At 46.8% G+C, this 26,960-nt stretch overlaps 2 protein-coding genes across 2 annotated transcripts in view; one reads left to right on the forward strand and one right to left on the reverse strand.

The window, feature by feature from the left end:
* Positions 1–9,532, forward strand: part of LOC100022929 (core histone macro-H2A.2) — a 66,261-nt gene extending 56,729 nt beyond the window's left edge. Inside the window, exons 6-9 of the mRNA XM_056796542.1 lie at positions 561–660; positions 4,270–4,359; positions 6,793–6,967; positions 8,719–9,532. Coding sequence (XP_056652520.1) covers positions 561–660; positions 4,270–4,359; positions 6,793–6,967; positions 8,719–8,884 — 531 coding nt within the window. The 3' untranslated portion in view covers positions 8,885–9,532. The remainder of the gene's footprint in view (positions 1–560; positions 661–4,269; positions 4,360–6,792; positions 6,968–8,718) is intronic.
* A 9-nt stretch (positions 9,533–9,541) lies between these two features.
* Positions 9,542–26,960, reverse strand: part of AIFM2 (apoptosis inducing factor mitochondria associated 2) — a 40,246-nt gene continuing 22,827 nt past the window's right edge. Inside the window, exons 6-10 of the mRNA XM_056796528.1 lie at positions 22,398–22,506; positions 20,400–20,552; positions 15,017–15,217; positions 14,464–14,638; positions 9,542–10,605 (exon numbers count right to left, since the gene is read on the reverse strand). Coding sequence (XP_056652506.1) covers positions 14,484–14,638; positions 15,017–15,217; positions 20,400–20,552; positions 22,398–22,506 — 618 coding nt within the window. The 3' untranslated portion in view covers positions 9,542–10,605; positions 14,464–14,483. The remainder of the gene's footprint in view (positions 10,606–14,463; positions 14,639–15,016; positions 15,218–20,399; positions 20,553–22,397; positions 22,507–26,960) is intronic.

Raw genomic sequence — 26,960 nt, forward strand, 5'->3', positions numbered from 1 at the left:
CTGCTTGGTGATGATAGGGGAGAGGATTTGGAAATCAAGATTTTTTAATTGTTAAAAATTGTTTTTCATGTAATTGGGAAAAACATTTTTTTAAAGAAAGCCATTCGTTTGCTCTGCTGGGCTTTCCCAGTAGTGTCTGTGTATTTGGAGTAGGAGGTAGGAAGGAGCTGGAGTTGGGGAGAGAAGTATTGGGCTCCTCTTTCCCGAAGAATGGCCAATGGAGTACTTGATCAAAGATGGCGACCAGATGTTCTCTATGGAAAAGCTCTCTATAGAGCTTTTCTCTATAGAAGCTCTCCTGGAAAATGGGGAGCATGGGGGATTCTTTTCCCATTTCTGGTATGAGAGAGGCATTAGTCATGCTGCCTTGGGCACCAAGGTAAAAATCCACTGAGCTTTGTAGCCAATCAAAAAGTGAAATGCCCAAAGAACTTGAAACCCGTTGGTCCATAACCCTAGTCATTGAGTATGAAGGCTAAATAATTAATAGATAGGAAGGAAACCAAGCCACTTTCATGCTGGTTAACGCTGTATATATTTTCCCATTTCTCGTTCCACAGCTGTCCCTAACACAGAGTGACATCAGCCATATTGGCTCCATGAGAGTAGAAGGCATCGTCCACCCAACCACTGCTGAAATAGACCTCAAGGAAGATATAGGTAAGTCTCTGGGCAGAATCCAGGTGGAGACCAAAAGAAGGTTCGTGTCAGTGTGGTGGAACAGCTGCTGAAATAAATAGTCCCCATTTTAGAAGCCAAACTCATGTGGTTAACCATCCATAGTATGTAGCAACGACCCCACCTTGGCCGTGTAATCAGCATTTATATTGGCAAATACTTGGTCGAGAACTGTATCGCCTTTTATCTACGACTTCCAATCTGTTATGTTCGCTATTAACATTATGTAGCCTTTATCTTTATAGTCATAGCAATTACCTTTATTTTCTAGATCATTTCATTTAAAGTATTGAATCCACAGTATAATAAATAATTAATAAATATTAATAATTAGTAAGATTAATCAGTAATCCACAGTAGTAATAAAAAGAAGTGGACATCAAATGTCATGGCTGTTGTAGACTCATTTGTTTATTCAATAAGCATTTATTAAGCAACTACTGTGTGCAAAGTGAGGGCCGGTGTCTAATTGTGGTTGGAGTGATGGCCTTGGAATACAGAAGACCCAGTTTCAGATGCCACCTCTGACACACATGTGGCTGGATAGCCATGACCCAGGCACTTCAGCTCTCATGTCTATAGTCCAAAGATTTGCAGTGTTCTTTCTTCACAATTTTATGAGCTGTATAGAATAGGTATTATTGGGGTTTTTTTTAACCCTTATCTTCTGTCTTAGTAACAATTCTAAGAAGAGTGGTAAGGGCTAGGCAGTTGGGGCTAAATGACTTGTTCAGGGTCACACAGCTTGGAAGTCTCTGAGGCCAAATTTGAACTCAGATCCTCCTGACACCAGGCCTGGCTCTCTGTCCACTGAGCCACCTAACTGCCCCAAGTATAGATATTATACTGTCCTTCTCACAGATAAGGAAACTGAGGCTCAGAGAGTTTAAGTGGCTTACCACTGGGTAAGCTAGGAAACATTGGAGCTTAGAACTGAACACAGATCTTGACTCAGGTCTGGAGGGCTTGTTGACTCGTTTAGAAGAGCAAAACCTGTTTGGGAATCATGGTTTGATTTGAAATGGCAGTCGATGAATAGTTGTGAAAATAAGCCTAAGATGGCAGATATTACAATAATATTTTATGTGTTCTCCTTAGCCATTTTGTTAACTTAGGGTTAAATCAGCCTAAAGGAGGCATCATTATGAACTAATTACAGGTTGATAACCAACCAACCTGTTATTAAAAAGTATTAAAGTATCAAATATAATAAAAGTATTAAAATTATCAGAGCAAGAAGGGCCCTTTAGAGATCATGTGGTCCAAGGATTCTTAACCCCCAGAGGGATCATCCATGGATACATTTCAGAGAGTCCATGAATTTAGATGGGGAAAAAGTACATCTTTATTTTCACCAACCCCTAACTAAAATTGAGCCTTTCCTTCAATTACTTAGAAATAATAGCATGATGATGACAGCTAGCATTTCTATAGTCACTGTGCTAAGTGATTTACAAATACTTTCTTATATGGTGCTTGTAGCACTCTGGGAGTTAGATGCTATTATCTTCCTTTTACAGTTGAGGAAACGGAGGCAACTAGAGGTTAAATGACTTGACCAAGGTCACACAGCCAGTAAGTGTCTGAGGCAGAATTTGAATTCAGGGCTTCCATCACTCCATTTTGATTCTGATATACATGATTCTGAGAAAGTTAAGGTTAAGAAATCCTGGTCTAAACCAGCCTCTTCAGATTACCAGTGAGAAAAAGAGCTCAGAAAGTGACTTGACTTGCCCATGGATACAGAACTACAGGCAGGAATTGAGCTGGAAATACAATTCTAGGTTGCTTTTCAATTCTCAATTCAATTCATATCCCAAATTCTAAACTGAAGGTTGATCCTAAGAAAAAGTGCTGGAATAATGAGCATTATTAAATCTTTCCAAATAAGACCCATCTGCAGGGGATGACTTTGTCTGATGGTAGAGTAAAAACTAAATGAAGGATTGTCTTCTGGTCCAAAGTCCCTGAGACACTCATTAATGAACTTGGGAGTCAGAGGACACGGGTTCCAATTCTAAACTGCTACTGAGTACTCTCATGACTTTTGAGCAAGTCCCCTCTTAGAGTCTTATTTCCAAAACCTCTGAAGTGTGGGGGCTGACTTAGATCATCTCTAAGCCCCCCCCCTACCCCACTCCAAAACCCAAGGATGCTGCTCTACAGAGATGTGATATATATACACCTTCCGTTCAGTCAGTATCACCTGCTTTGGGCAGCCCATCATCAGTAAAGATTTATTAATTATCAGCTGTGTGTCAGGCACTGTGCTAAGTGCTGGTGATACAAAGAGAGTCAAAAGACAGTCCCTACCCTCCAGGCGATCACGTTCTAGGAGACAACATGTAGAAAATGAGATATGGACAGGGGAAATAGGTCATGGAGGGTACCACCATACGTGCGTTTTTCTGCCAGATCTGTGACTGCTCCAGTGTTGGAGAACCCTCTGCTCCTTCAGCTGGCTGACCCTTCACACCTCAGGGAATATCTTTATTCCTATGACCAAAAACAATCAGTGGCCAATCTCCTGGAGCAAGATTCTTGTCTGGATCCAGCATAAGAAGGAGACAAACATTTGTTAAACTCCTACTATGTGCCAGGCACTGCACTAAGTGCTTTACTAAGCTGTATTCTCTCATTTGACCCTCACAGAAACCCTGAGAGGTAGGCGCTATTATCTTTTTACAATTGAGAAACTGAAGCAGACAGAGGTTTAGTGGCTGGTCTAGGAAATTACAGCTGGTAATTGTCTGAGGCAGAATTTGAACTCGGGTCTTCCTAAATTCAACTCTACTGTACCAAACCTCTAAGAGACTATTGGAAAACAAAGATGAAAAATAACATAATTCCTTCCTGCTGGGGAGGTACCAGGCATACCCAAGTAGGCATACTATGTGGTCAAGGAAGTCTTAGGGCAAAAGAGAGGTCTGGATGAAATGCTCTTAGAAAACTTGCAAAGGGAGAGATCGCCTACCCCTGGAGCTTCAGTCTTGGGGAATTTCATGAACAAAGTGACCTCAGATGAGATAACATTTTGTCACAAACCTTCAAACGCTGCATAAATGTTATCTGTGGTTAGCTATCATTGTGGAAGCAGCAGAAGACAGAGTGAGGCTGGGAAACATCACAGTCAATTTTGTACATCCAAGTAGGGCATCAGACAGGGCAGAGTGGCATTAAGCATGGGGAGGGCTTGGCTCGTTCTTCCTTACAACCCACATGTTTGAGTCTAGGTCTTTCCAGCCCCATTAGACTCTTTGAGAGAGCGGTTGGTGTCAGAGCTACCTCACCCTCCCTAGAGTCTCCCTGCACATAGTAGGGCTTAATCCAACATTCGTTGAAGTGAAGGTTCTTTTGACCCTTTTGAAATGAAACTACTTTGAAGGAGGTCTCAAGGTGCCCCTGTCTTGTACTGATGACCCGTCTTTAATGAGCAGGGCCATACTGAGGTTCCCATGTGCTAAACTGCAATTCTCAGGCTGCGTTTTTGTTGTTCTGACCTACAGAAGAAACATCAGCTTGTTTCTCCTTCTTTCTTCCAATGTGTTTTCAGGAAGGAGCAAAAGGATTTCTCTCTTTTCTCATTTGCAGGGAAAGCTTTGGAAAAAGCTGGTGGGAAGGAATTCCTGGAGACTGTCAAGGAACTGCGCAAATCCCAAGGACCTTTGGAAGTGGCTGAAGGTAAAAACTACCTCAGAATCCCACCTCCTTCCTACACGTACACAGTAGGGCAATTGGCCAGGGTGAGGATCCTGCCCAGCGAGCATGGGAACAGTATGCTGGAAATCCTCCCTCTAGTTCAACTGAATCCATGTAGACTCTTCTTGGGGGCACTTTTATATTAAGAAAAGAACGTATTAATTGAGCCTGGATTTCTACCAGTTGGCATGGCTGCCAGCCTTTTCCTTAGTGCCATCTGGGGTCTGTTTTAGGCTTCCCCAACCCCCCATGTTCTCCCTCACTTCTCAGGACATGGCTGACACAGACGATTCAGTCACCCATGTAAAATTTGAAATTAAATCTCAATAATAAAAATATTATATTTAAGGGGATTTATTAGTGATCATTAGAAATCAAGGAATAAAGAGGATACAAAATAAAGACCATGTGCCCAAGGCTGATTAGCCATTTCAAAATCCCCACTCACTATTGCCATGCTCACTGACAGGGCCAAAAAGAGCAGGACCCTTCTGTCCTTGCCTAATATCCCCTGTCTACAGGAAGTATATAATGACAGGAAGTCATTGGGCTCCCAGGAAATGTAGTTTGGTTTTTTTTTAAGGGTAACAGATTTTCAATTATACACCCAAGAGGTGGATATAATGGAAAGAACTCAGGACTAGAGATAGGAGATCCTGGGTTCCAGTCTGGCCTCAGACCCTTCCTAGCTGTGTGACCCTGGACAAGTCACTTAACCTCCATTGCCTAGTCCTTACTGCTCTTCTGCCTTGGAGCCAATACTTAGTATTGATTCTAAGATGGAAGGTAAGGGTTTAAAAAAAAAAAAAGAACCTTGAATTTGGAGTTCAAACCTAGAACTTCAACTTTGTGACTTTGAGCAAGGTAGGTCACCTGTCTCAGACGGTGTCCTCCTCTAGCAATCATCCAGATCTCTTCAGCTCCATTCTATGACCTGCATTTCGTTTATGAAATAAGACACAAAGGCTCCCTGTCTTTATAGTATCCAAAGCCTGAGTCTGCTTTGAGAGTCAGGCCCATGCTGCTGATTGGGATAGTTAGTCAATAAGCATTTATTCTGCACCAACTGTATGCCACACACTGTGATAAGTGCTAGGAATACAAGGAAAGGCAAAAGACAAAATTCTGAGGCCAGATTCATATGCCCGGCTGCATTCTTCCTGAAAGAATTCAGCATCCTTGCTGTGATTATTTTTATTTCCATATTTAAGGCCCTATAATATAAGAAGCTAAATTTTGTTCATCAACAATGACTTGTATTTCTATGATATTGTTTAAAAAGCATTTTTCTCACAGCTATTCTGTAATAGGTGGAAATATTAGAGCCATTTTACAGATGAGGACATTGAGGAGCAAAGATGTTAAGTGTCCAATTTCCCGTCCCACAAGCTGAGGTCCCCTTACTGTATCAGACTGGATTGGACCAATGCTTTTGTGTTCTCAGCATGTGGCAGAATACTTCTGACTCAGGGACAGCTGGGTTGCTCGGTGGTTAGAGAACCAGTCCTGGAGATGGGAGGTCCTAGGTTCAAATCTAGTCTCAGATACTTTCTAGCTGTGTGAGCCTGGGCAAGTCATTTAACCCCCATTGCCCAGCCCTTAGCTCTCATTTGCCTAAAGCAGTAGGGGCTTTAATATTTTAAAATATTTTTAAATTTCATAAATTAACATCATATTTATTAATATATATTTATGTATAAATATAGAATTCTTTTATGAATATATTTATAATAAATTAATAAATATTTAATTTAATAATTGGTGGTTTTGTCACAAATTAATAGAATGATTCTGTGCTAGCACCTTCTGACATTCAATGACTGGCACTGTGGGCAGTGGACAATGAGAGGGCTCAAAGTCTGGAGGGACTCCCATTGTGCCAGGCCATGCTTTAGAGCAGTCTACAAGGGGGCTGACCATTGCCTCTGCAACAATACCAGCTGCTCCATAAGCCAGCCTGAACATGCCCGAGGCCAAGTCAGTAGGGCAGGGCTCTGAATATGGGGGCACCCAGCCCCAAGCTCTATCAGCAGACTGCAGGGATGCTGCCCACAAGCACTCCCATCTCCTCACCACTCTTGAGGACTTTTCCACCTCTCCTGGGAACAGTACACTATTCCAAGACTTTACTATTCAGAGAACTGTTAAGAGTTTCTGAACATCCAACATTGGGGAAGCTAACGTTCAGTGCCTGGATATCATACCTGTAGGGGAGGCAAGAGGAGACCCGGACAGGGCAGGACAGCAATGAGGAGGTATCTGAGTACACTGGCAGCAGGCGCCACTCCTCGCACTCTAAGCATCCTGCCTCCTACCCAGCTCCTCTGCTGGCTCATTTCAGCGACTCTCCCAGGTTTGGGACGAGGATCTGAGACCTCCCCTGAGCCCGTTTCTCCCACTCTGTGTGTGCATTAGCCATCGTCAGCCAGTCCAGCGGCCTGGCGGCCAAATTCGTCATCCACTGTCACATCCCTCAGTGGGGCTCCGAGAAGTGCGAGGAACAGCTCGAAGAGACCATCAAGAACTGTTTGTCGGCAGCGGAGGACAAGAAGCTCAAGTCGGTGGCGTTCCCACCCTTCCCCAGCGGCAGGTAAGAGCCCCCGTTTGGTCATGCGCCCCCTTGGGAGTCTTAGACGTCAGGCATGGCCAGAGATTCTTAGCACCTTTATAGGAGTCCCAGAAAAGAGAGCTCCGTTCACAATGGGGTCCAAGAGAGCTCTCAGGGTCAGCTTTGAAAACATACAGATGAGGGCAGTTGGGCGGTTCCATTGATAGAGGACCAGACCTAGAGGTCTTGGGTTCAAATGTGCCTCAGACACTACCTAGCTGGGAGACCCTGGGCAAGGCTCTTCTGCCTTGACACCCATACACAGTACGGATTCTAAGGCACACAGGCACCACCCAGCTCTGGACTCCCCATAAGGCAGCAGGGGATCATTGTCCCGGAATTCCGACATTTCCCCCCTCCATTTGAAGGGCATTTAGAGAAGAGGAAAGGGAAGGTTCTGTCCAAAAGGAGTCCTCTGAATCCTGAGCCCCGGGAGGGCAGCAGACCTCGTCTGACAGAATATTCCGGGTTCCGGGAACAGAAGGGGGGGGAGGGGGACGGGGAGGGACGGACACACAGAACGTGATCCTCAGACCCAGACACTAACACACGCTCTCTGTGGCCGGGCCTGAGCCGCGTGTGCAGGAGGAGATGCCCTCCCGGCCTCCCTCGGGTCTGGGGCCCACACAGAGCAGAGGCTAGCAAGGAGCGCGCCCTCACCCCGAGCTTTGCCTCGGGACCCTCATTAGACCCTCGAAACCAAAAGGTAACTGGAGGAGGCTGAGGTATGAGAAAGGGAGCCACCCAGGGCGGGAGATCTGGGCGGAATCTCAGCAGCGCCCCCTTGTGGCTGCATGAGCTCCGGCTGATTCGGAGCTCCAGTAACTCCTCAGGAAAGCAGATATCGCAGCCCACTGCCTGGACCGTGGGGGGCGCAGCTCTGGAGCATTCTGGGTACGTGAGCCTGCGGCTACTGAGCCGTGACGTCATCAGACTGAGACTCGTCTCTCGCTGTGGCTCAGGGGGAGGGGGAGGGGCAGGACCTGGAGCTCACTGGCCAGGGGGGCTCCCAAGGAGGAAAGAACGCTGGCTCTGTGCCGAAGTGGGATGCAAAGTTCCAGACTTAGGATAAAGGGGCGGAAAATATCCGTATTTCATTCTTCTTGCTTTTTCAGTGACGGGGGAGGGGGAGAATTTAGAACAGAAAATAAAATGGAACCAAAAAAAAATAAAAAAGACTGAAGAGGCCTCATTTGGTCCTGGTTCTGCTAGTGAGCAGCCCGGTGCCACAGGGAGTCACAATGCCCCAAATGCAAGTGCAAATAACAAAAATAACAACAACAGTATTGGACTGGCTTCCAGATGAACCCTTTGAATTAAGCTAGTAGGATTCTCTTCCTGGATTTCCCTGTCTCTGCCCTGCGGGATTATAAAGTCCCGAGGCTGGAAGGATGATTTTCTAGGTAGCTCAGCGGATGGAGAGCCAGATCTAGAGATGGGAGGTCCTGGGTTCAAATCCCACTGCCTATCCTTTCCCACTCCTCTGCCTTAGAACCAATACACAGTATTCATTCTAAAGTGGAAGGGTTAAAGAAAAAAAAGAAATTTTCTCTAGGCTGGTGCCCTCCTTTTACAGAAGAGTAAACTGAGGCCTTTCCCTGCTCTCGCACCCAGTGTTGTGGGCAGTCCTCCGGCTGTGGAGTCATTCCAGTAATCCGCTTTTGGACACACACCCACAGCAGCTCCATCAGCCCCCAGCCTCCCCCCAGTCTTTCCTCCTTCCTCTTTTGCAGAAACTGCTTTCCCAAACAGACGGCGGCCCAGGTGACCCTCAAGGCCATCTCGGCCCACTTCGACGACTCCAGCTCCTCGTCCCTGAAGAACGTATACTTCCTGCTTTTTGACAGTGAGAGCATCGGTGTCTACGTGCAGGAAATGGCCAAGCTGGACATCAAGTAAAGCCCCGAAGCGGAGACCCTCTTTGTTTCCCCCCTCTGAGGGGGTCCGAAGAAGATTCAGCTTGGAATGAGAGTCGGGCATTGATTTAAAAAAATGAGGGAGAGGGTGGGAGATGGAGGCAGCTCCATTGGATGGAGATGGAGCACTCCCCAACGCGAAGAGGGGGGAAGCGGTTTGCCCTGTCACCGATACTAGCCCTCCATGCAAGGTGCCCACCGCCCCCATTTTCTATTCACCTTAACTATCCTCCGTCCCACATTATCCCGGCCCCTCTCCGGGATTGCTACGCGTGTGTCTTCTTGTCATTTTAGAACTTATTTTCCAAGGACAGACCTCGTTTTAGATTTGTAGCATTGACTTTTACAGACAAAAAAAAACAAAAAACAAAAAAAAACACTTTCAAAATTCTTTAAAAAAAATCTTCTGTTCCTCTTTCTTTTTCCAAGAGGGGAGGGCATGACAAATGACTTTGGTTTTGTCTGTTGTCTACATTCCATGTCGGAAAGAAAAATCTGAAAGACATTTTTCACTTGGTGCTTTTTCTCAAATATGTTTTCTCCCCCCCTAATAATCTCTGTAACTTCTTATGATGTTTCTCTTCAGGCTTGTTTGTTTTTTAAGGAAAAAAGAAAAAAAAAGGCAAAAAGATATCCAGAGTCCTTCTTCTGACACTCCATTTTATTGCAACCAATTTTGTAATGTCCCCAAATTGGAAAGTCATTTCGTGGTATTGCGCATGGGGCGGGACGGATGCTGGCCGGGACCCAGTTAGCCCAGGAGGAAGGGCTCCCACTTCCCCAGCGGCCCTTAGCAGCTTGAACGAGAAGGGTCCGTTGGGCCGGCGAAGCCGTCGCCTCCTTGGGCCTTCTGCGGAGAAGCGGATGGTGAGAGGGGGATGGAATGAGTAGATCCGTCTCCTCCTCGGCCATGTAGTTAGCTCAGAGAAGCTACTTCGCTGCTGGGCCTCATAAAATGGGGGGGGGCACCCTAGATGCCATCTAAGCCCCTTCTGGGGCCTGCCAGGGGCGAGCGGCTATTCCGGCAGGGTCACAAGCGGGCCCTCCTCTAGGGATGGTGGGGAGCCTCCATGGGCAGTTGCAGAGGGTTGGGGCAATCACTGAGAAGCTAAAGGCCAAAGCGAGTGCTTTTGGGTATGAACTGAACGAGGCCGGCCCTCCCTGCCTTTGGCAAAGGAGGAGCAGCCACTTTCTCTGCACTGGAGCCGGGTCGCCCTGACAGGAAGATTCAGCAAGACAAGTGAGGGATGGAAACCGCAGCTGAAAACCCGGGGCCTTGGAAGACCCTACGGGAGGCTGAGGGGGGCCAGGCGGCCCGAGCCCAGGCCCCGGCGGGACCGAGAGCTGGAGGAGAAGCATCCGGATCTCGGAACCCGATCCAGGGCTCTTTCCACCCCTCACGTTGGCTGAGAATCTGCATTGGTTCCTTTAGTCCTGAAGCCAGGAACCGGGGCTCTGTCCTGGGCCGGCCCGTTCCCTCAGGCCAGCCCTCAGCCACGCTGGGCCGGCCGGCCAGAGGCCTCCGTCCAGGGGACGCCAAGTGTTTAATAGATCAAGAACGGTTTTGTTGCGCTAATTGGCAGTGCAGTGCTGCTCTACTATGGAACATCCGGCCTTCAAAGTCCTCCTCTTGTTCCTCCTCATGTTGGGGTGTTGACCGAGGAGTCTCCAGAAGTTTCCCCACAAGATGGAGCTCTGAAGGTCCTACAGAGAGGGAAAGACGTTGAGCTGAAGGGCTGGGGATGGCAGCGATTCCCAGGACCCCTCTGGGCTGAGTCTAGAGCCTCAGGCTTACAGCCAAAGGCTGGCACAGGGGGCGAGGGGGAGAGGTAATGGCAGCCCAAAACCATCATAGGGAGGCACCGGGAGGGAAAAGAGACCCCCTATATAAGGAGGCACCGTATAAGGAGGCACCAGGAGGGAAAAGAGACCCCCTATATAAGGAGGCACCAGGAGGGAAAAGAGATGCCCAGTATAAGGAGGGACCGGGAGGGAAAAGAGACCCCCTATATAAGGAGGCACCGGGAGGGAAAAGAGACCCCCTATATAAGGAGGCTCCGGGAGGGAAAAGAGACCCCCTATATAAGGAGGCACCGGGAGGGAAAAGAGACGCCCAGTATAAGGAAGCACCAGGAGGGAAAGAGATGCCCCCTATATAAGGAGGCACCGGGAGGGAAAAGAGACCCCCTATATAAGGAGGCACCGGGAGGGAAAAGAGACCCCCTATATAAGGAGGCACCGGGAGGGAAAAGAGACCCCCTATATAAGGAGGCACCGGGAGGGAAAAGAGACCCCCTATATAAGGAGGCACCGGGAGGGAAAAGAGACCCCCTATATAAGGAGGCTCCGGGAGGGAAAAGAGACGCCCAGTATAAGGAGGCTCCGGGAGGGAAAAGAGACGCCCAGTATAAGGAGGCTCCGGGAGGGAAAAGAGACGCCCAGTATAAGGAAGCACCAGGAGGGAAAGAGATGCCCCCTATATAAGGAGGCACCGGGAGGGAAAAGAGACCCCCTATATAAGGAGGCACCGGGAGGGAAAAGAGACCCCCTATATAAGGAGGCACCGGGAGGGAAAAGAGACCCCCTATATAAGGAGGCACCGGGAGGGAAAAGAGACCCCCTATATAAGGAGGCACCGGGAGGGAAAAGAGACCCCCTATATAAGGAGGCTCCGGGAGGGAAAAGAGACGCCCAGTATAAGGAGGCTCCGGGAGGGAAAAGAGACGCCCAGTATAAGGAGGCTCCGGGAGGGAAAAGAGACGCCCAGTATAAGGAAGCACCAGGAGGGAAAGAGATGCCCCCTATATAAGGAGGCACCGGGAGGGAAAAGAGACCCCCTATATAAGGAGGCACCGGGAGGGAAAAGAGACCCCCTATATAAGGAGGCACCAGGAGGGAAAAGAGACCCCCTATATAAGGAGGCACCGGGAGGGAAAAGAGACCCCCTATATAAGGAGGCTCCGGGAGGGAAAAGAGACCCCCTATATAAGGAGGCACCGGGAGGGAAAAGAGACGCCCAGTATAAGGAGGCACCGGGAGGGAAAAGAGACCCCCTATATAAGGAGGCACCGGGAGGGAAAAGAGACGCCCAGTATAAGGAGGCACCAGGAGGGAAAAGAGACCCCCTATATAAGGAGGCACCGGGAGGGAAAAGAGACGCCCAGTATAAGGAGGCACCAGGAGGGAAAAGAGACGCCCAGTATAAGGAGGCACCAGGAGGGAAAGAGATGCCCCCTATATAAGGAGGCACCGGGAGGGAAAAGAGACCCCCTATATAAGGAGGCACCGGGAGGGAAAAGAGACCCCCTATATAAGGAGGCTCCGGGAGGGAAAAGAGACCCCCTATATAAGGAGGCACCGGGAGGGAAAAGAGACCCCCTATATAAGGAGGCTCCGGGAGGGAAAAGAGACCCCCTATATAAGGAGGCTCCGGGAGGGAAAAGAGACCCCCTATATAAGGAGGCACCGGGAGGGAAAGAGATGCCCCCTATATAAGGAGACACCGGGAGGGAAAAGAGACCCCCTATATAAGGAGGCACCGGGAGGGAAAAGAGACCCCCTATATAAGGAGGCACCGGGAGGGAAAAGAGACCCCCTATATAAGGAGGCACCGGGAGGGAAAAGAGACCCCCTATATAAGGAGGCACCGGGAGGGAAAAGAGACCCCCTATATAAGGAGGCACCGGGAGGGAAAAGAGACCCCCTATATAAGGAGGCTCCGGGAGGGAAAAGAGACCCCCTATATAAGGAGGCACCGGGAGGGAAAAGAGACGCCCAGTATAAGGAAGCACCAGGAGGGAAAGAGATGCCCCCTATATAAGGAGACACCGGGAGGGAAAAGAGACCCCCTATATAAGGAGGCACCGGGAGGGAAAAGAGACCCCCTATATAAGGAGGCACCGGGAGGGAAAAGAGACCCCCTATATAAGGAGGCACCGGGAGGGAAAAGAGACCCCCTATATAAGGAGGCTCCGGGAGGGAAAAGAGACGCCCAGTATAAGGAGGCTCCGGGAGGGAAAAGAGACGCCCAGTATAAGGAGGCTCCGGGAGGGAAAAGAGACGCCCAGTATAAGGAGGCTCCGGGAGGGAAAAGAGACGCCCAGTATAAGGAGGCTCCGGGAGGGAAAAGAGACGCCCAGTATAAGGAAGCACCAGGAGGGAAAGAGATGCCCCCTATATAAGGAGGCACCGGGAGGGAAAAGAGACGCCCAGTATAAGGAGGCTCCGGGAGGGAAAAGAGACGCCCAGTATAAGGAAGCACCAGGAGGGAAAGAGATGCCCCCTATATAAGGAGGCACCGGGAGGGAAAAGAGACGCCCTATATAAGGAGGCACCGGGAGGGAAAAGAGACGCCCTATATAAGGAGGCACCGGGAGGGAAAAGAGACCCCCTATATAAGGAGGCTCCGGGAGGGAAAGAGATGCCCCCTATATAAGGAGGCTCCGGGAGGGAAAAGAGACCCCCTATATAAGGAGGCACCGGGAGGGAAAGAGATGCCCCCTATATAAGGAGGCTCCGGGAGGGAAAAGAGAGCCCCTATATAAGGAGGCTCCGGGAGGGAAAAGAGAGCCCCAGAGATAAAATCAACATTAGGTACCAGCAGTGCTGCGGCTAAGGGGGCACTTCTCTGGCTGGGTTTCCCCAACCACCTGAGCACTGAGAGCCCCTCTGTTAGGTCCATCTGGCTTTGGCCCCGGGGATTCTGCTGATACTAAGGGAAAGGAGCCAAGGGAGGGACTTGCAAAGCGTCCTCACTGCACTCCGCTGGGGGCTCGTCCAGCACTCGGGAAGGGAAGGACAAGGTCCGGCTGCTGGATGGTGCCATGTCCGAGCCCCTGCAGTCTGCCCCCCAGCCCAGCCCAGCCCAGCCCAGCCCAGCGCCTGCCTGCAGAAGGGGAGACAGAGGCTGAACCCACTCATCGACACACCCTGTCACAATCATTTCCCACCAAAGGGAGGCAAAGCAACAAAAAGCTATGGGGTGGGGGCAGATGGTGGCTCAGTGAACAGAGAGCCAGGTCCTGGGTTCGAATCCAGCCTCAGATGCTTCTTAGCGGTGTGACCCTGGGCAAGTCATTTATCGCTCAGTGCCCAGCCCCTCACGCTCTTCGGCCTTGGAACCGATACTCAGTGTTGATTCCAGGAAGGAAGGTCAGAGAACCTGCCTTGGAGTTCTGGCTGTGCAGCCACTTAAGAGCCAGGCAGACCAGGCCAGGCCGCTCCCTTCCTGGGCATCGCTGTGCCCTGCTAACGAGTGACAGGCCCAGACCGGGGGGCCTCCGGGGTCTCCAGCCCCTGCCAAAACTCCAGCCTCCCGTTCCTCCTCTCCCACCCAAATGATGGGAGGAGGGCCAGAGCGAGCCTCGAGGCTGGCACACTTCTGTCTGGTCCTCAGACGGGCTGGGATGCCCCCGTCCCCCGGGGCGGGCTGGGCAGCCCCTCAGGAAGGAGGCGCCTCGTGGTGCCCCTCGCGTGCCGGGGCTGCGGGCAATCCTCGAGGCGTCCTGCTCCCGGGTGCCGCTGCCCGGCTCCTTCGCTTCCTCTTTCGGTGGGTGTCGTTACCTTCTCCTCGTCCCCGGCCTCTACGCGGGGGCCGTCTGCCTCATCGTCTTCCAGCTCGAGGACACAAAGAGGTCTCGGCTCTTGGCGAACCTGACCATGAGCCGCCCCACGTAGAAGCCGCTGATCTGGCCCACGCCGTCGTTCCTCCCCATGGACAGCAGAAAGGTCAGGGCGCCTGCGGAGACAGAGCAGGGGGAGGGACGTCCAGCTGCCGGCCCCCTCCCGCAAATGGCCCCGGAGGTGCTGCGTAAAGACCACCCAGGAGGGAGAGCCCATAAGCAAGTTTGGTCTGTTTTATTGCTTTTACTCTTTTCCTTAAACCCTCACCTTCCATCTTAGAATCAGTAAAGGCAGAAGGACAGGAAGGGCTGGACAAGTTGACTTGACCAAGGTCACCCGGCTAGGAAGTGTCTGAGGCCACATTTGAACTCAGGACCTCCTGGTTCTGGGCCTGGCTCTCCATTCAGTGCTTTTACAATCAAGTCCCTCACCACCACGTCTAGTCAAACTGTCTGAGAAAGGCCATCTCAGGCTGACCTGAAGCCCCCTTTACCTGGCGTGTAGGTCTTGAGCGGCTTCTGCTGCATGCTGTTGACAATGTTGGTCACGGCAATGTTGGCATGGAGGCCTGCATGGTATGCCATCTTGGGCTCCTTCACGTGGGCGCAGTCCCCAATGGCATAGATGTTACGGAAGCCCTGGACCTGCAGGTGCTCATTCACCATCAAGGCACCGTCGCCAGCCATCTTATCGCCTATTTGATAAAACCAACATTTCTTCCTCCAAACCCAAACCACTGTGAGACTTGCCACAGAGATGGGAGATCTTGGGTTCAAATCTGGCCTCAGACACTTCCTAACTCTGTGACCCTGAGCAAGTCACTTAACCCCCATTGCCTAGTCCTTATCATTCTTCTGCCTTAGAACGAAGACACAGTATTGGTTCTAAAATGGAAGGGAAGGGCTTAAAAATTAATTAAAATAAAATAAATGTGTACAGAGTAAAGGTAAGCGCTGAATGGAATCATAAGACCTGAGGTTTGTAGCCCTGGACAAATTCTTTCTTGCATCTGGACCTTCAGTTCCCTTGTCCACAATGCCCTACATCTGTTGCAGGACTATCATGAGAAAAGCACTTCAAAAATAGAAGCTTCTACATTGGGTATCATCATCATCATCATCATTGTCATCACCATCACCACCATCACCATCACCACCACCATCACTATCACTACCACCATTGCCATCACCATCATGCCATCATCATCATCATCATCACTATCACCATCACGATCACCATCACTATCATCACCATCACCTTCGTCACCATCATCATCATCACCATCATCACCATCACCATCGTCACCATCATCATCATCACCATCATCACCATCACCACTGTCACCATCATCATCATCACCATCATCACCATCACCATCGTCACCATCATCATCATCACCATCATCACCATCACCACTGTCACCATCATCATCACCATCATCACCATCACCATCAACACCATCACGATCACCATCATCACCATCACCATCACCATCATCGTCATCACCATCATCATCACCATCACCATCACCATCACCACTGTCACCATCATCATCACCATCATCACCGTCACCATCATCATCACCATCACCATCACCATCACCACTGTCACCATCACCATCACCATCAACACCATCACCATCACCATCAACACCATCACCATCATCATCGTCATCACCATCACCATCACCATCATCATCATCATCATCATCACCATCACCACTGTCACCATCACCATCACAATCATCACATGACAATTTCTTTAGTCAGTTTCCCAGTTTGCTTTTGGACATCTTCTTGGGAGATTTGTAAAAACATCAGCCATGCTTAGAAGATGGGAACCTTCCAAAACAACACAGACTACAGGAGAGTGAAGAGAGCAGGACTTAGAATCTGAGGGCTCTGTGGAAGACCAAACTCTCAAATCCTCACTGTCTGCCAGTAGATTGCAAGCTTCTTTTTTTTTTGGGGGGGGGGGTGTAGTGAGAGTCAGCAATATGATGTGGTAGCCCAAAATGTTATCTTGGGCTGCATTAATGTCCAATAATACCCTCGAAGTTACATTGAAATATATTTTAATATCCAACAATGTTGCTGCAAAAATGAAGATTAGGGGAAAGGTAGTAAAAAAAGTCAGAAAATAGGATTCAGAATCAAGAAACCAAAAAGACAAGAGGCTCATAGACTCTCCAGAACCTAATGCCTATGACCCCCCCCCCCAAAAAAAAAAACATTACATTCTGTCTTAGTGACAAATCTAAGACAGGGCAAGGGTTAGGCAAATGAGGTTCAGTGACTTGCTCAGGATCACACAGCTAGGAAGTGTTTGAACCCAGGACCTCCATCTCCAGGCCTGGCTCTTGATCCACTGAACCACTAGCCACTCCCCAATAATACTTTCTTAAAAAAAAAAAAGCAGAAAGGAAAGGATTAAATTGACTAAATCTTGACAGGAAATGACTTGTTACCAGTGTGTGGTTCATTTCCAAATCTGCTGTTTTCTGACATCTGGTCATTGACAGCTGTCAGCACAATGTTCACACCAGCAAATTGGAAGAATAAATATAAAAAGAGAGATATGGTATGGTACAGGAATAAAAATAAAAGCACTGACTTTGGGGTCATAGGCCTTGAGTTCAAATCTCACCTCTGTCACATAATACCTTGGGCAAGTTACAACCTCTAAGCCAATCTTATCTATAAGAATCCTGGACTAAATGGCTCCTAACATTACTTTCATATAGATAGATAGATAGATAGATAGATAGATAGATAGATAGATAGACAGACAGACAGACAGATAGATAGGTAATCCTCTATGAGCCTATATACACACATACATATATATTCAATATATTTATATAAATATATTTTTATAAATGTGTATTCCTAAGCCTAAATACACATAGAAATATACATTTATATCTATACCATATATTTGTACAAATATATTCACATATATAATCCTATGAGTCTAAATAGAAACATTTTATATATATGCACTTTTATATATGTAATATTTTGTACAAATATATTTATATATTTATGTAACCCTATGAGCTTAAATATATATATAAATATACATTTATATATGCATATTTATATAAATATATTTATATGTAAGTATAATCCTGTGAGTCTAAGTTTATCTTTAAAATATTTGTATAAATATACAATACATATGTTATATGTGTAATCATATCAGTCTATATAGATATTCTTATACATATACAATATATCTGTATAAATATATGTATATATATATAGAAATATATATACATAATCCTATGAACCTAAAAAGAAAGAGCAAGCAAAACAATTCCATCTTGACCATTTTTAATAGCAAGAAAAACAAGGGACTCACTGACTCGGATTATCACCATTTCCAAAGAAGTGGAACTGAAAAATAATTCCCTGAGGAATCATGCCAGAGCTACGGGAGCCAAAGAAAATACCAATTTTGTCTGTAAACCTATTTTGTAAAATCTCACAAGCACAGAATAGTCGAAGAGTCTGAGTGGTCAAGCTTGGAACCAGACCACACGAATCCAGATGATCCCAAGTAATTCTGTGAATCTTAAATTTTCTCAGACTCTACCTTGGAACATTACCTTAAGGTTATGGTTAAGGTTATTCCCCATTTAAACAATGGAGGTACTTGATCAGGAATGTATTGGGAACTCTAACATTACTCCACCCATACTTAGGCATACTTTAGGGGAAGATAAAGTTGTAAAATTCCTGATTGAACAATGAAAAGTCCCCAACTCATACTTATAGTGAAGCAAAAACCCTAAGCTAGGTGGTCTGTTTTAGATCTAATACAAAAGGGTGCCAAGTACCTATAAAGGTTAAATTAATCACTAAAAGGTCAAGCAACTTACAAAGGGCAAGCTTAGCAAAGAGATGTGAAATACTCAGAAGATATAATCTAATCAGAGAAGGTGGTAACAAAAGAAGATGTGAACTAAGAATGGACAGTCCTGGGGAAAATGTCTACTGTGATTGGTAGATGTGAAAATTTAGGGGAGGTGACACAAGAGAAAATTTTCTTTAACAGGAGCTCTCTGAACCAGTTCAAGGGAGTTTGATTTAGTTCCTCTTTGGTAGCTGAATTGGAGATCAGGAGTCAGAGGAGGCTGCTGGAGAGGTATGTGGCTGAGAATCAAGGGATGACACAACCTCTGAAGAATCACAGTTACAGGACGCCCAAAGGGCAATGGAGAGTGTGAGCAGGTTACAGTCCACAGGCAGTGACAAGATGTAGACACAAGACACAAATGACACAGCCAGAGCAGCGTGGAAGACAATCCAAGGGAAGGAATTAGGCTAGAATAAAGGATAACTCTTGGATACAGGATGCAGCATCAGCACCAAATGTAATGACAGCCAAGCTAACTCTGTAGGAGATGCTCAGGAGGATGTTGTCAAGAGCTGAAATGAGTTGAGTCCAGAAGACATGAGTTCAAGTCCTGCTTCAGAAAAATGCCAGTCTGCTGAACAGAATAAGTCATTGAACCTCTCGATAACCAAAGCAATTATCCACTTCTGTTAAGTTGTAGGAAAAATGAGGATGGCAGATCCCTGAAGCCTAGGCATTCTGAGGCCCCAGACCCAACAGACTGCATTAGCAATGGGGCTGGACCCAGGAGTGGTCCCTGCCTTCTAGCGTGCACTTAGGGTATCCAAAGGGAAGAAAGGGAGGAAGGCCCCACAGCAGAATAATGGTTCCCCATATCTGGAGGTCTATAAGCAGGGGGTGGACGGCCATTTGTTGGCAATTATTGCTCAAGGATGGGTTAAACTAGTTACCTTCAAACTGATAGTCTCAGATTCCACGCATTGGCCATTTCTGAGGATCTCTCCCAATTCTAAATCTCATGATCCTAAAATTGCTTTTAAACTCTAAAAAAATCTGCAGACAAGGACAACTCAAGGCCAGCTCCAAAAGAGCCTGGATCCTCCCTTCCCAATGGCATCCGGAATTCTCTGGGGGCTGCCATTCTGCTCTCCATGGACCCACGGCTTCTCCTGCAGCAGCCATCAGGAACGACCTAAACGTCTGCATCCCCAGTGAGCCGGGGACGTCGTGTTCCTCCTTGAATTATCACAGGAGAGTAATTGGATCATTAAGAACATCTAGCCATGCTCTTCCACATCTGTGTCCTAATGGGAGCAGAAGGGACTGGCCCAAGGCCACATGGGCCGGGAGCTCAGACCTGCTGCCAGTGACTCATTCCCTGGCAATCAGGCATGAGCTCTAAGATCGGACTACACTGGTCAGTCATTAGGAGACAGAACAGAAATGAAGAGGAGGAGAGACCACCCAGCAGACCAACGGACACAAGTGAAGCCCAGCATTCCTCCATGCTGGTGGAAGAGGGGAGCCGCCATTTATTTCATCCTCTCCCAAATCCAAATTTCAGTCATGGACCACTCCTCATGGTCTCACTGGGGTTGTCTTGGCAAAGATGCTGGAGTGGTTGGGCATTCCCTTTTCCAGTTCATTTTACAGATGAGGAAACTGAGGCAAACAGGCTGAAGTGGCTTGTCCAGGGTTAGATGGCTAATAATGTCAGAGGGAAGATTTGAATCTCGGACTTCTGATGAATCATAGGGCTTCAGCCACTGCCCCAGGCTGCTTGTTCTGCACTGTCAGCACCACTCAGAAGGATGAGGACGCTGACAGCTAGCGTGCACGGAGCGCTTTAAGGTCTACGAAGTGCTTTGCAATCATCTCTTCTGAGATGGGTTTCCTCTTATTCCCATTTTACAGATAGAGAAATGGAGGCAGGAAGCAGTTAAGGGATTTGTCCAGGAGGATAAGTGTCTGAGGGGCAGGGCTGGTGGGATGCTGCAGGCGGGGTCTGTACTCACCCAGGGCACTGCTGTACGCCGAGGAGTTGATCTTTATCCCCGTGCAGAGAATCACCAGGTTTGCCACCAGCTGAGTCCCCTTGTCTGTCTGTACTCGGATACTGTCATGATATTCATTGAGAGGAAGTTCCTCCAGGTTGCTCACTCGCTCATCTGGTGCCAGAGACAGAACAGATGTTAACAGGGGAGAGAGATCTAAGGAACCTCGAAAGTCATCTAGTTCTTCCTCCTTCCTATGTTACAGGTGAAGAAAACTGAGGCCCATATCTGCTAAACGAGTGCCTCAGGTCACACAGGTACTAAATATCACCACTTTGTGGGATCTGAATCCAGGCCTTCTGACTCCAGTCACTGCTCATATCCCTGGACCATGATGCCTCAGCTGCCAAATCAGCCAGTCACTGACCTGCTTATCTGGCTTTGTAGCTATGTGTGGCAATGATAGAAAGGAAAAAAGGAAGGAAGGAAGGAAGGAAGGAAGGAAGGAAGGAAGGAAGGAAGGAAGGAAGGAAGGAAGGAAGGAAGGAAGGAAGGAAGGAAGGAAGGAAGGAAGGAAGGAAGGAAGGAAGGAAGGAAGGAAGGAAGGAAGGAAGGAAGGAAGGAAGGAAGGAAGGAAGGAAGGAAGGAAGGAAGGAAGGAAGGAAGGAAGGAAGGAAGCAAGGAAGGAAGGAAGCAAGGAAGGAAGGGAAGCAGGGAGGAAGGGAAGCAGGAAGGAAGGAAGGAAGGAAGGAAGGAAGGAAGGAAGGAAGGAAGGAAGGAAGGAAAGAAGGAAGGAAGGAAGGAAGGAAGGAAGGAAGGAAGGAAGGAAGGAAGGAAGGAAGGAAGGAAGGAAGGAAGGAAGGAAGGAAGGAAGGAAGGAAGGAAGGAAGGAAGGAAGGAAGGGAAGCAGGGAGGAAGGGAAGCAGGAAGGAAGGAAGGAAGGAAGGAAGGAAGGAAGGAAGGAAGGGAAGCAGGGAGGAAGGAAGGAAGGAAGGAAGGAAGGAAGGAAGGAAGGAAGGAAGGAAGGAAGGAAGGAAGGAAGGAAGGAAGGAAGGAAGGAAGGAAGGAAGGAAGGAAGGAAGGAAGGAAGGAAGGAAGGAAGGAAGGAAGGAAGGAAGGAAGGAAGGAAGGAAGGGAAGCAGGGAGGAAGGGAAGCAGGGAGGAAGGAAGGGAAGCAGGGAGGAAGGAAGGGAAGCAGGGAGGAAGGAAGAGAAGGAGTGAAGGAAGGAGGGAGGCAGGGAGAGAGGAAAGGAAGGAGGGAGGCAGGGAGAGAGGGAGGGAAGGAATTAAAACCAGATTTCCTAATCAGGTGGCACAGTGGCTAGAGCACCAGGCCTAGAGATAGGAAGTCTTAGGCTCAAATCTGACCTTAAATACTTTCTAGCAGTGTGACCCCGGGCAAGTCACTTAACCTCCATTGCTTAGCCCTTACCCTCTTCCACCTTAGAACCAATACCAGTTCAAGGACAGAAGGGAAGGGGTAAGAAAACAAATAGAACCATCACACAGCTCTGGACCTACATTTCTTTAAAGGAGCTACAGAAGCTCTGGCACAGAGGGGAAAGTCACAGGGACTCTCTCTGGGGGTGGGTCCAAAGGGCTTGGGTTCTGTCTTCAGAAGGGAGGTGGGCTGCTCTGTGCCAGCCTATGCCCAGGCAGACATCACCTCATATCAAACCAACGTTCCCAGCTAAGAATCAGCTACCACTCCTGGTCTTTCCCTTTCCCTGTTTCCCCAAGCAGCCTCCTGGCAGTGGCCCTCCGTGGGTCCAGGCTTGTTCTTGGGGCTCCTTTGCCCATGTCATGCCTGGGACACTTTGCTGTGGTCCCCATAGGCTGGAAGCTGCAGAGCTCCTCACGGAGTCCTTTACCCCCTTTAAAAAAAAAAAAAACCTCTGACGCTCCATCTTAGAATAGATACAAAGTTCTGGTTCCAAAGCAGAAGAGTGGTAAGGGCTGGGCAATGGGGGTGAAGTGGCTGGTGGGAGATGAGCCAGAGGAGGATGAGGGGATACCCACTCAACACAAGTTCCACTCCCTTCTCAAGGAGAATCTTCTTCACTTCTTGCCGAACACAAGGCAGGAGCTCCGGGTCAGCCAGTGGGGTTTTGGAGTGAATGAGAGTAACCTGCAGACAAAAAAGGACAAAGGGCCGGCCTCAGCCAAGAGGTCTCCATCCCCCCTTCCTCCCCAGAAGAACCACCAGAGTCCCGGAGCCCCTGGTCCAAGCTGCTTCCCATAGAGGGGAAGAAAGATTTCCATCAATATCAACGAATAAATATCTGTGAAGCACCCACTATGCACCAGAGACCCTACTAATACCTGGACCCCAACCAGAGCAATAGAAGAAAAGTTCCCACATGTTCAAATTTATTGCTATCAAGCTCTATTTGTGATAGCGGGGGGGTGGGGGGGACAAAAACCAAGAGCTGGTCCATCCGTCCGGGAAGGGCTGCTGAAGCAGCATGAGGTCAGGGGGGCAGCATAATGCTGCTGGGAACTAAGAAATGGCCAAAGGTCTGCTGGGAGAACTTGGCTGCTCCCAGCACTGGTGGGGGACCACTCAGAGACTCAGGACGGGGACGCTTGCCACCTCCAGGGGAAGAACTGGGGGAGCTGGAGGAAGGCGGCCAGCACCAACCATCTTCGCCATCAGTGCTTGATTTATGGTTTTGTATGAAGGTGCTCTTACAGCAACGGCCAACACGGAAGTGTATATAGCCCAGATCACATTGCTTACTGTCTCCGAGCTGGGGGAAGGAAAGGAGGGATGGAGACGGTTGGATCTTATAATTTTGGAAAACATAGGTTGAAAATTATTATTACATCTCATTGGGAAAATAAAATATCTTTAAATTTTAAAAAATGGAAAAAGGGACCCATTCTGAGAAACTGGGAAGACCTATGAACTGATGCAGAGTGAGTTGAGCAGAACCAGGAAAATAATTTATACACAAATAGCAGCATGACAGAGGCCAACAGTTTTCAAAGACCTGAGAATGCTCATCATTGAGATGTCCAGAGGCAGGGAGGCATTCAGAATGCAGGAGATGAATGGACAATGTGAAGGAGTTGTTATAAAGGTTTTCTTTTCTTTTTCTTTTGAAGGGATGGCAATCCCCTTCTCCTCCAAAGAAGAAAAGAAAAGAAGGAAGACTAGAAGGAGTCACAGTCAAAGAGGACAGCTTTGAACAACAGATATCAAATTTAATACCTATTTTAAAAGAAAAATAAGCTGGACTTAACCAAGAACCATGAATTCAGATTTCCCAATTGACATATGGTCAAGGGATATGAATAAGCAATTTTCAGATGAAGAAATCAAAACTATCGATAATCATATGAAAAAATGTTCTAAATCCCTCCTGATTAGAGAAATGCAAATCAAAACAATACTGAGGTACCACTTGACACCTAGAAAGTTGGCCAATATGACCATAAAGGATAATAATACATGTTGGAAGGGGTGTGGCAAAATTGGGACAATTTTGGCAAGCTTTTGATGGAAGAACTATTAACTAGAAGAAAGAGGGAACAATTTGTAGAAGAAACTTGTACTAATACTGCTCTAACACCATGGCCAGTTGTATTTGAGGAGCTTGATTTGAATTCTGTTCATAATTATAGAGCTTTAAAACAAGAGAGACAGTCTATTATAGATGTAATGAAAAAAATGCAAAAAAGACCTTATTCCTGGTCAAAATTTGAGCATATTAAGCAGGAAGTTCCTTGATAAACTGATGGAAGCTGCAGAACTGCAATTAGGACTAGATGTATTAGCTGAGGAGACAATTGCACACATAAGAAGGTTATTTGTAAAAAATGCATGTGCTGTGGTAAAGAATTCTTTTAGAAACAACTGACCTAATTGGGAAACAATGAGTCTAGAAGAGTTAAAAAGAAAAGTGTGTTATATATTTTCAGCTGATAAGGATAAGAGTACAGATGATAAAGATTCCATTATTGAAAATTTGAAGAAACAATTACAAGATACAAATAGAAAAGTTCAAAATAGTGAAATCAAGGAAATTCAAGTAGTAGCAGCATTGAGATCAGTACAGACTAAAAATCCATATATTCCTAGGGAAGGAGGTCTGAAACTCCTCGATGTTTTTTGTGTAATTGTTTGGGTCATTTTGTAAGGGATTTTTGGTATGGGGGACAATTTTTTTTGGTATAGGGGTTGGTATAGGGGACAATTGTCTTTAGACAATTGAATGGAGGAAATGGATTTAATAATGGATGGAGACAAAATTCTAATGGGTGGAATAATAACAATAATTTTAATAATGGAAATAGATATCAAGGACAGGTTAATGGAAATGGTTGTCCCAATGCTTGCTGTCAAGGGAATGTAAGAGTGGATAAAATCTGGAGTCAGACCTAAGTGTAGCCAAGTAGTTGGTAACCAGAAGGGGGATCAGAACAAGGGTGCCTGTTCCTTAGGAAGGTGTACCCAGAGTTCTCAAGTGTTGGATGAATCAATGCAAATTGGATTTAAGGTTAATGATATTGGATGTAATGAAGATAATGTGAATAAATCGTTGAATAATAAAATTGAAACAAAAGAAAATGTAATTAATGCTAATGATTGTGGGGAACAAGAAAATTGCAATGTAATATTAATTGAAAATTATAAGGATTGTGTAATAATGGAAAATAATGGAGAATGTAAAATGGAGGAAGATAATGTGATTATAAATGTGAACAATGGAACTGGTGTAGACATTAAGGGGACCAATGAGAATAGTGTTAAATCTGAGGAATGTGATAATTGAAAATTATAAGGATTGTGTAATAATGGAAAATAATTGAGAATGTAAAATGGAGGAAGATAATGTGATTATAAATGTGAACAATGGAACTGATGTAGACATTAAGGGGACCAATGAGAATAGTGTTAAATCTGAGGAATGTGATAAAGAAGTATGTGGAAAGGAAAACTAAAACAAGTTCTGGCACTAAGTTGGAACAAACAACAATGAGAATATTAGAGAGAGAAGATATTGACAAGAATGACAGTTTGTGGGGGTGGGGAAACTGGAGTGGCAGTTGGTCTTGTGAGGAACACTTTCTTCCTGGCCCTGGAACAGAAAGGATCTCTCTCCCTGTCTCTGGATAGAAGTGCCTCTATTTTCCTGATTTTCCCAACTATGTGCTCTCCCTGGATTCCTGTGATCGTGTCATCAACAAAAGGACTTAAGAGAAGCAGTTTGGACCGTAAGATCAGTCTGTAGGGGCATCAGCCCAAAGAGACAGGCCCACCAGTTCTGAAGGTCAGAACTTTCTTCCTCTTGCTGTCTTCTGCTAAGACTTTTGAAATTAAGAAAGCTAGCACAGATTTAGAATAGACAGGAATAAGAGAAACCCTCCACCAGACTGTGAGGCCTGGCCTCAGCTCAAAAGCTGAGACTTAAAAACCTCATCTAGGGACATCACTCTTCCCTGATACCTCCATAATCCCAACGTGTTATTAAAATTTATCTTTATTTGAATATCACAGTCAGATAAGAGGACTAACATTTCAGGGGACATAGAGGGAGCTGAACCTCAGAACAACCATTTAACGGTCCTTATTGGACCCCTGCTGGGCGACTAAGTCTGAGGAGAGGTTTGTCCCTCAGGAGGGTCCATGCTTACCTGCTCTGGGATATTTGCAACATCATTCTATAGAAAAGACATCTCCTCAGGCAATCATAAGTGGTCCATTTCTCAGGAACCCCATTTTTCAAAAATAGCCTCTCAGCAGGGGGCATCTCTCCTTATACCTCTCCAGCAGCCATATTTCCTCTCTCCCTTCAACTCTTCCATTCCCTGCACAAAACCTTCAGTATCTCCTGTTCTTCAATCCACCCATTTTCTATAATTATTACAAGTAAAATCCTGGCAAAGTCATGCAATTCAAGTAGATGTATGTTTGGATGGGCAAGAGATGACTGAGCTTTGCACTGATGTCACTGTGTTAGCTCTGGTGTTAAAAACATTCCAACCACCAAAAAGCACGGAACCACATGTCTGTGACTATTGGAGACCAGATTTATGATCTTCTGGTTGATAGTGGTGCAAGCAAGTCAGTGCTACAAACTCCTCCTGAAAATTGTAAAGTGGTTGGTACAATGGAAGTAGTGGGAGCTACAGGAAAACCACAAAGAGTAGCAAAATTGCAACCAAAGATCATTTCTTTGGGTCTATTAACTGTAGAATATGCTTTTCTTTGTATGCCAGGTTGCCCAATGAATCTCTTAGGAAGAGATTTGTTTTATAAATTCAGGGCAATGATCCACTGTATTCCTACTGGAGAAATTTCATTAGAGTTTCCAGAAGAACCTTTGAAAGCCTTTCCAATGCTTTTCTTAGACTCAGTGAGTATAGAGGGTGAATCAGGTTCAGTTTATCTAATATCTGATAACATCCCTAAGGATCTCTGGTCAAAGTATTCTACAGGCATGGGATTTTTAAAATCTGCTACTCTAGTCAGGGTGAGGACTAAGAGAGGACCAGTTTCTTGTGTACCTCAATATCCCTTAACTAAAGAAGCAATTGAGGGAATGAGACCAATTACAGACTCCCTAATCCAACAAG

Source organism: Monodelphis domestica, chromosome 1, assembly GCF_027887165.1.
Source record: "Monodelphis domestica isolate mMonDom1 chromosome 1, mMonDom1.pri, whole genome shotgun sequence".
NCBI classification, from domain to species: Eukaryota; Metazoa; Chordata; class Mammalia; order Didelphimorphia; family Didelphidae; genus Monodelphis; species Monodelphis domestica.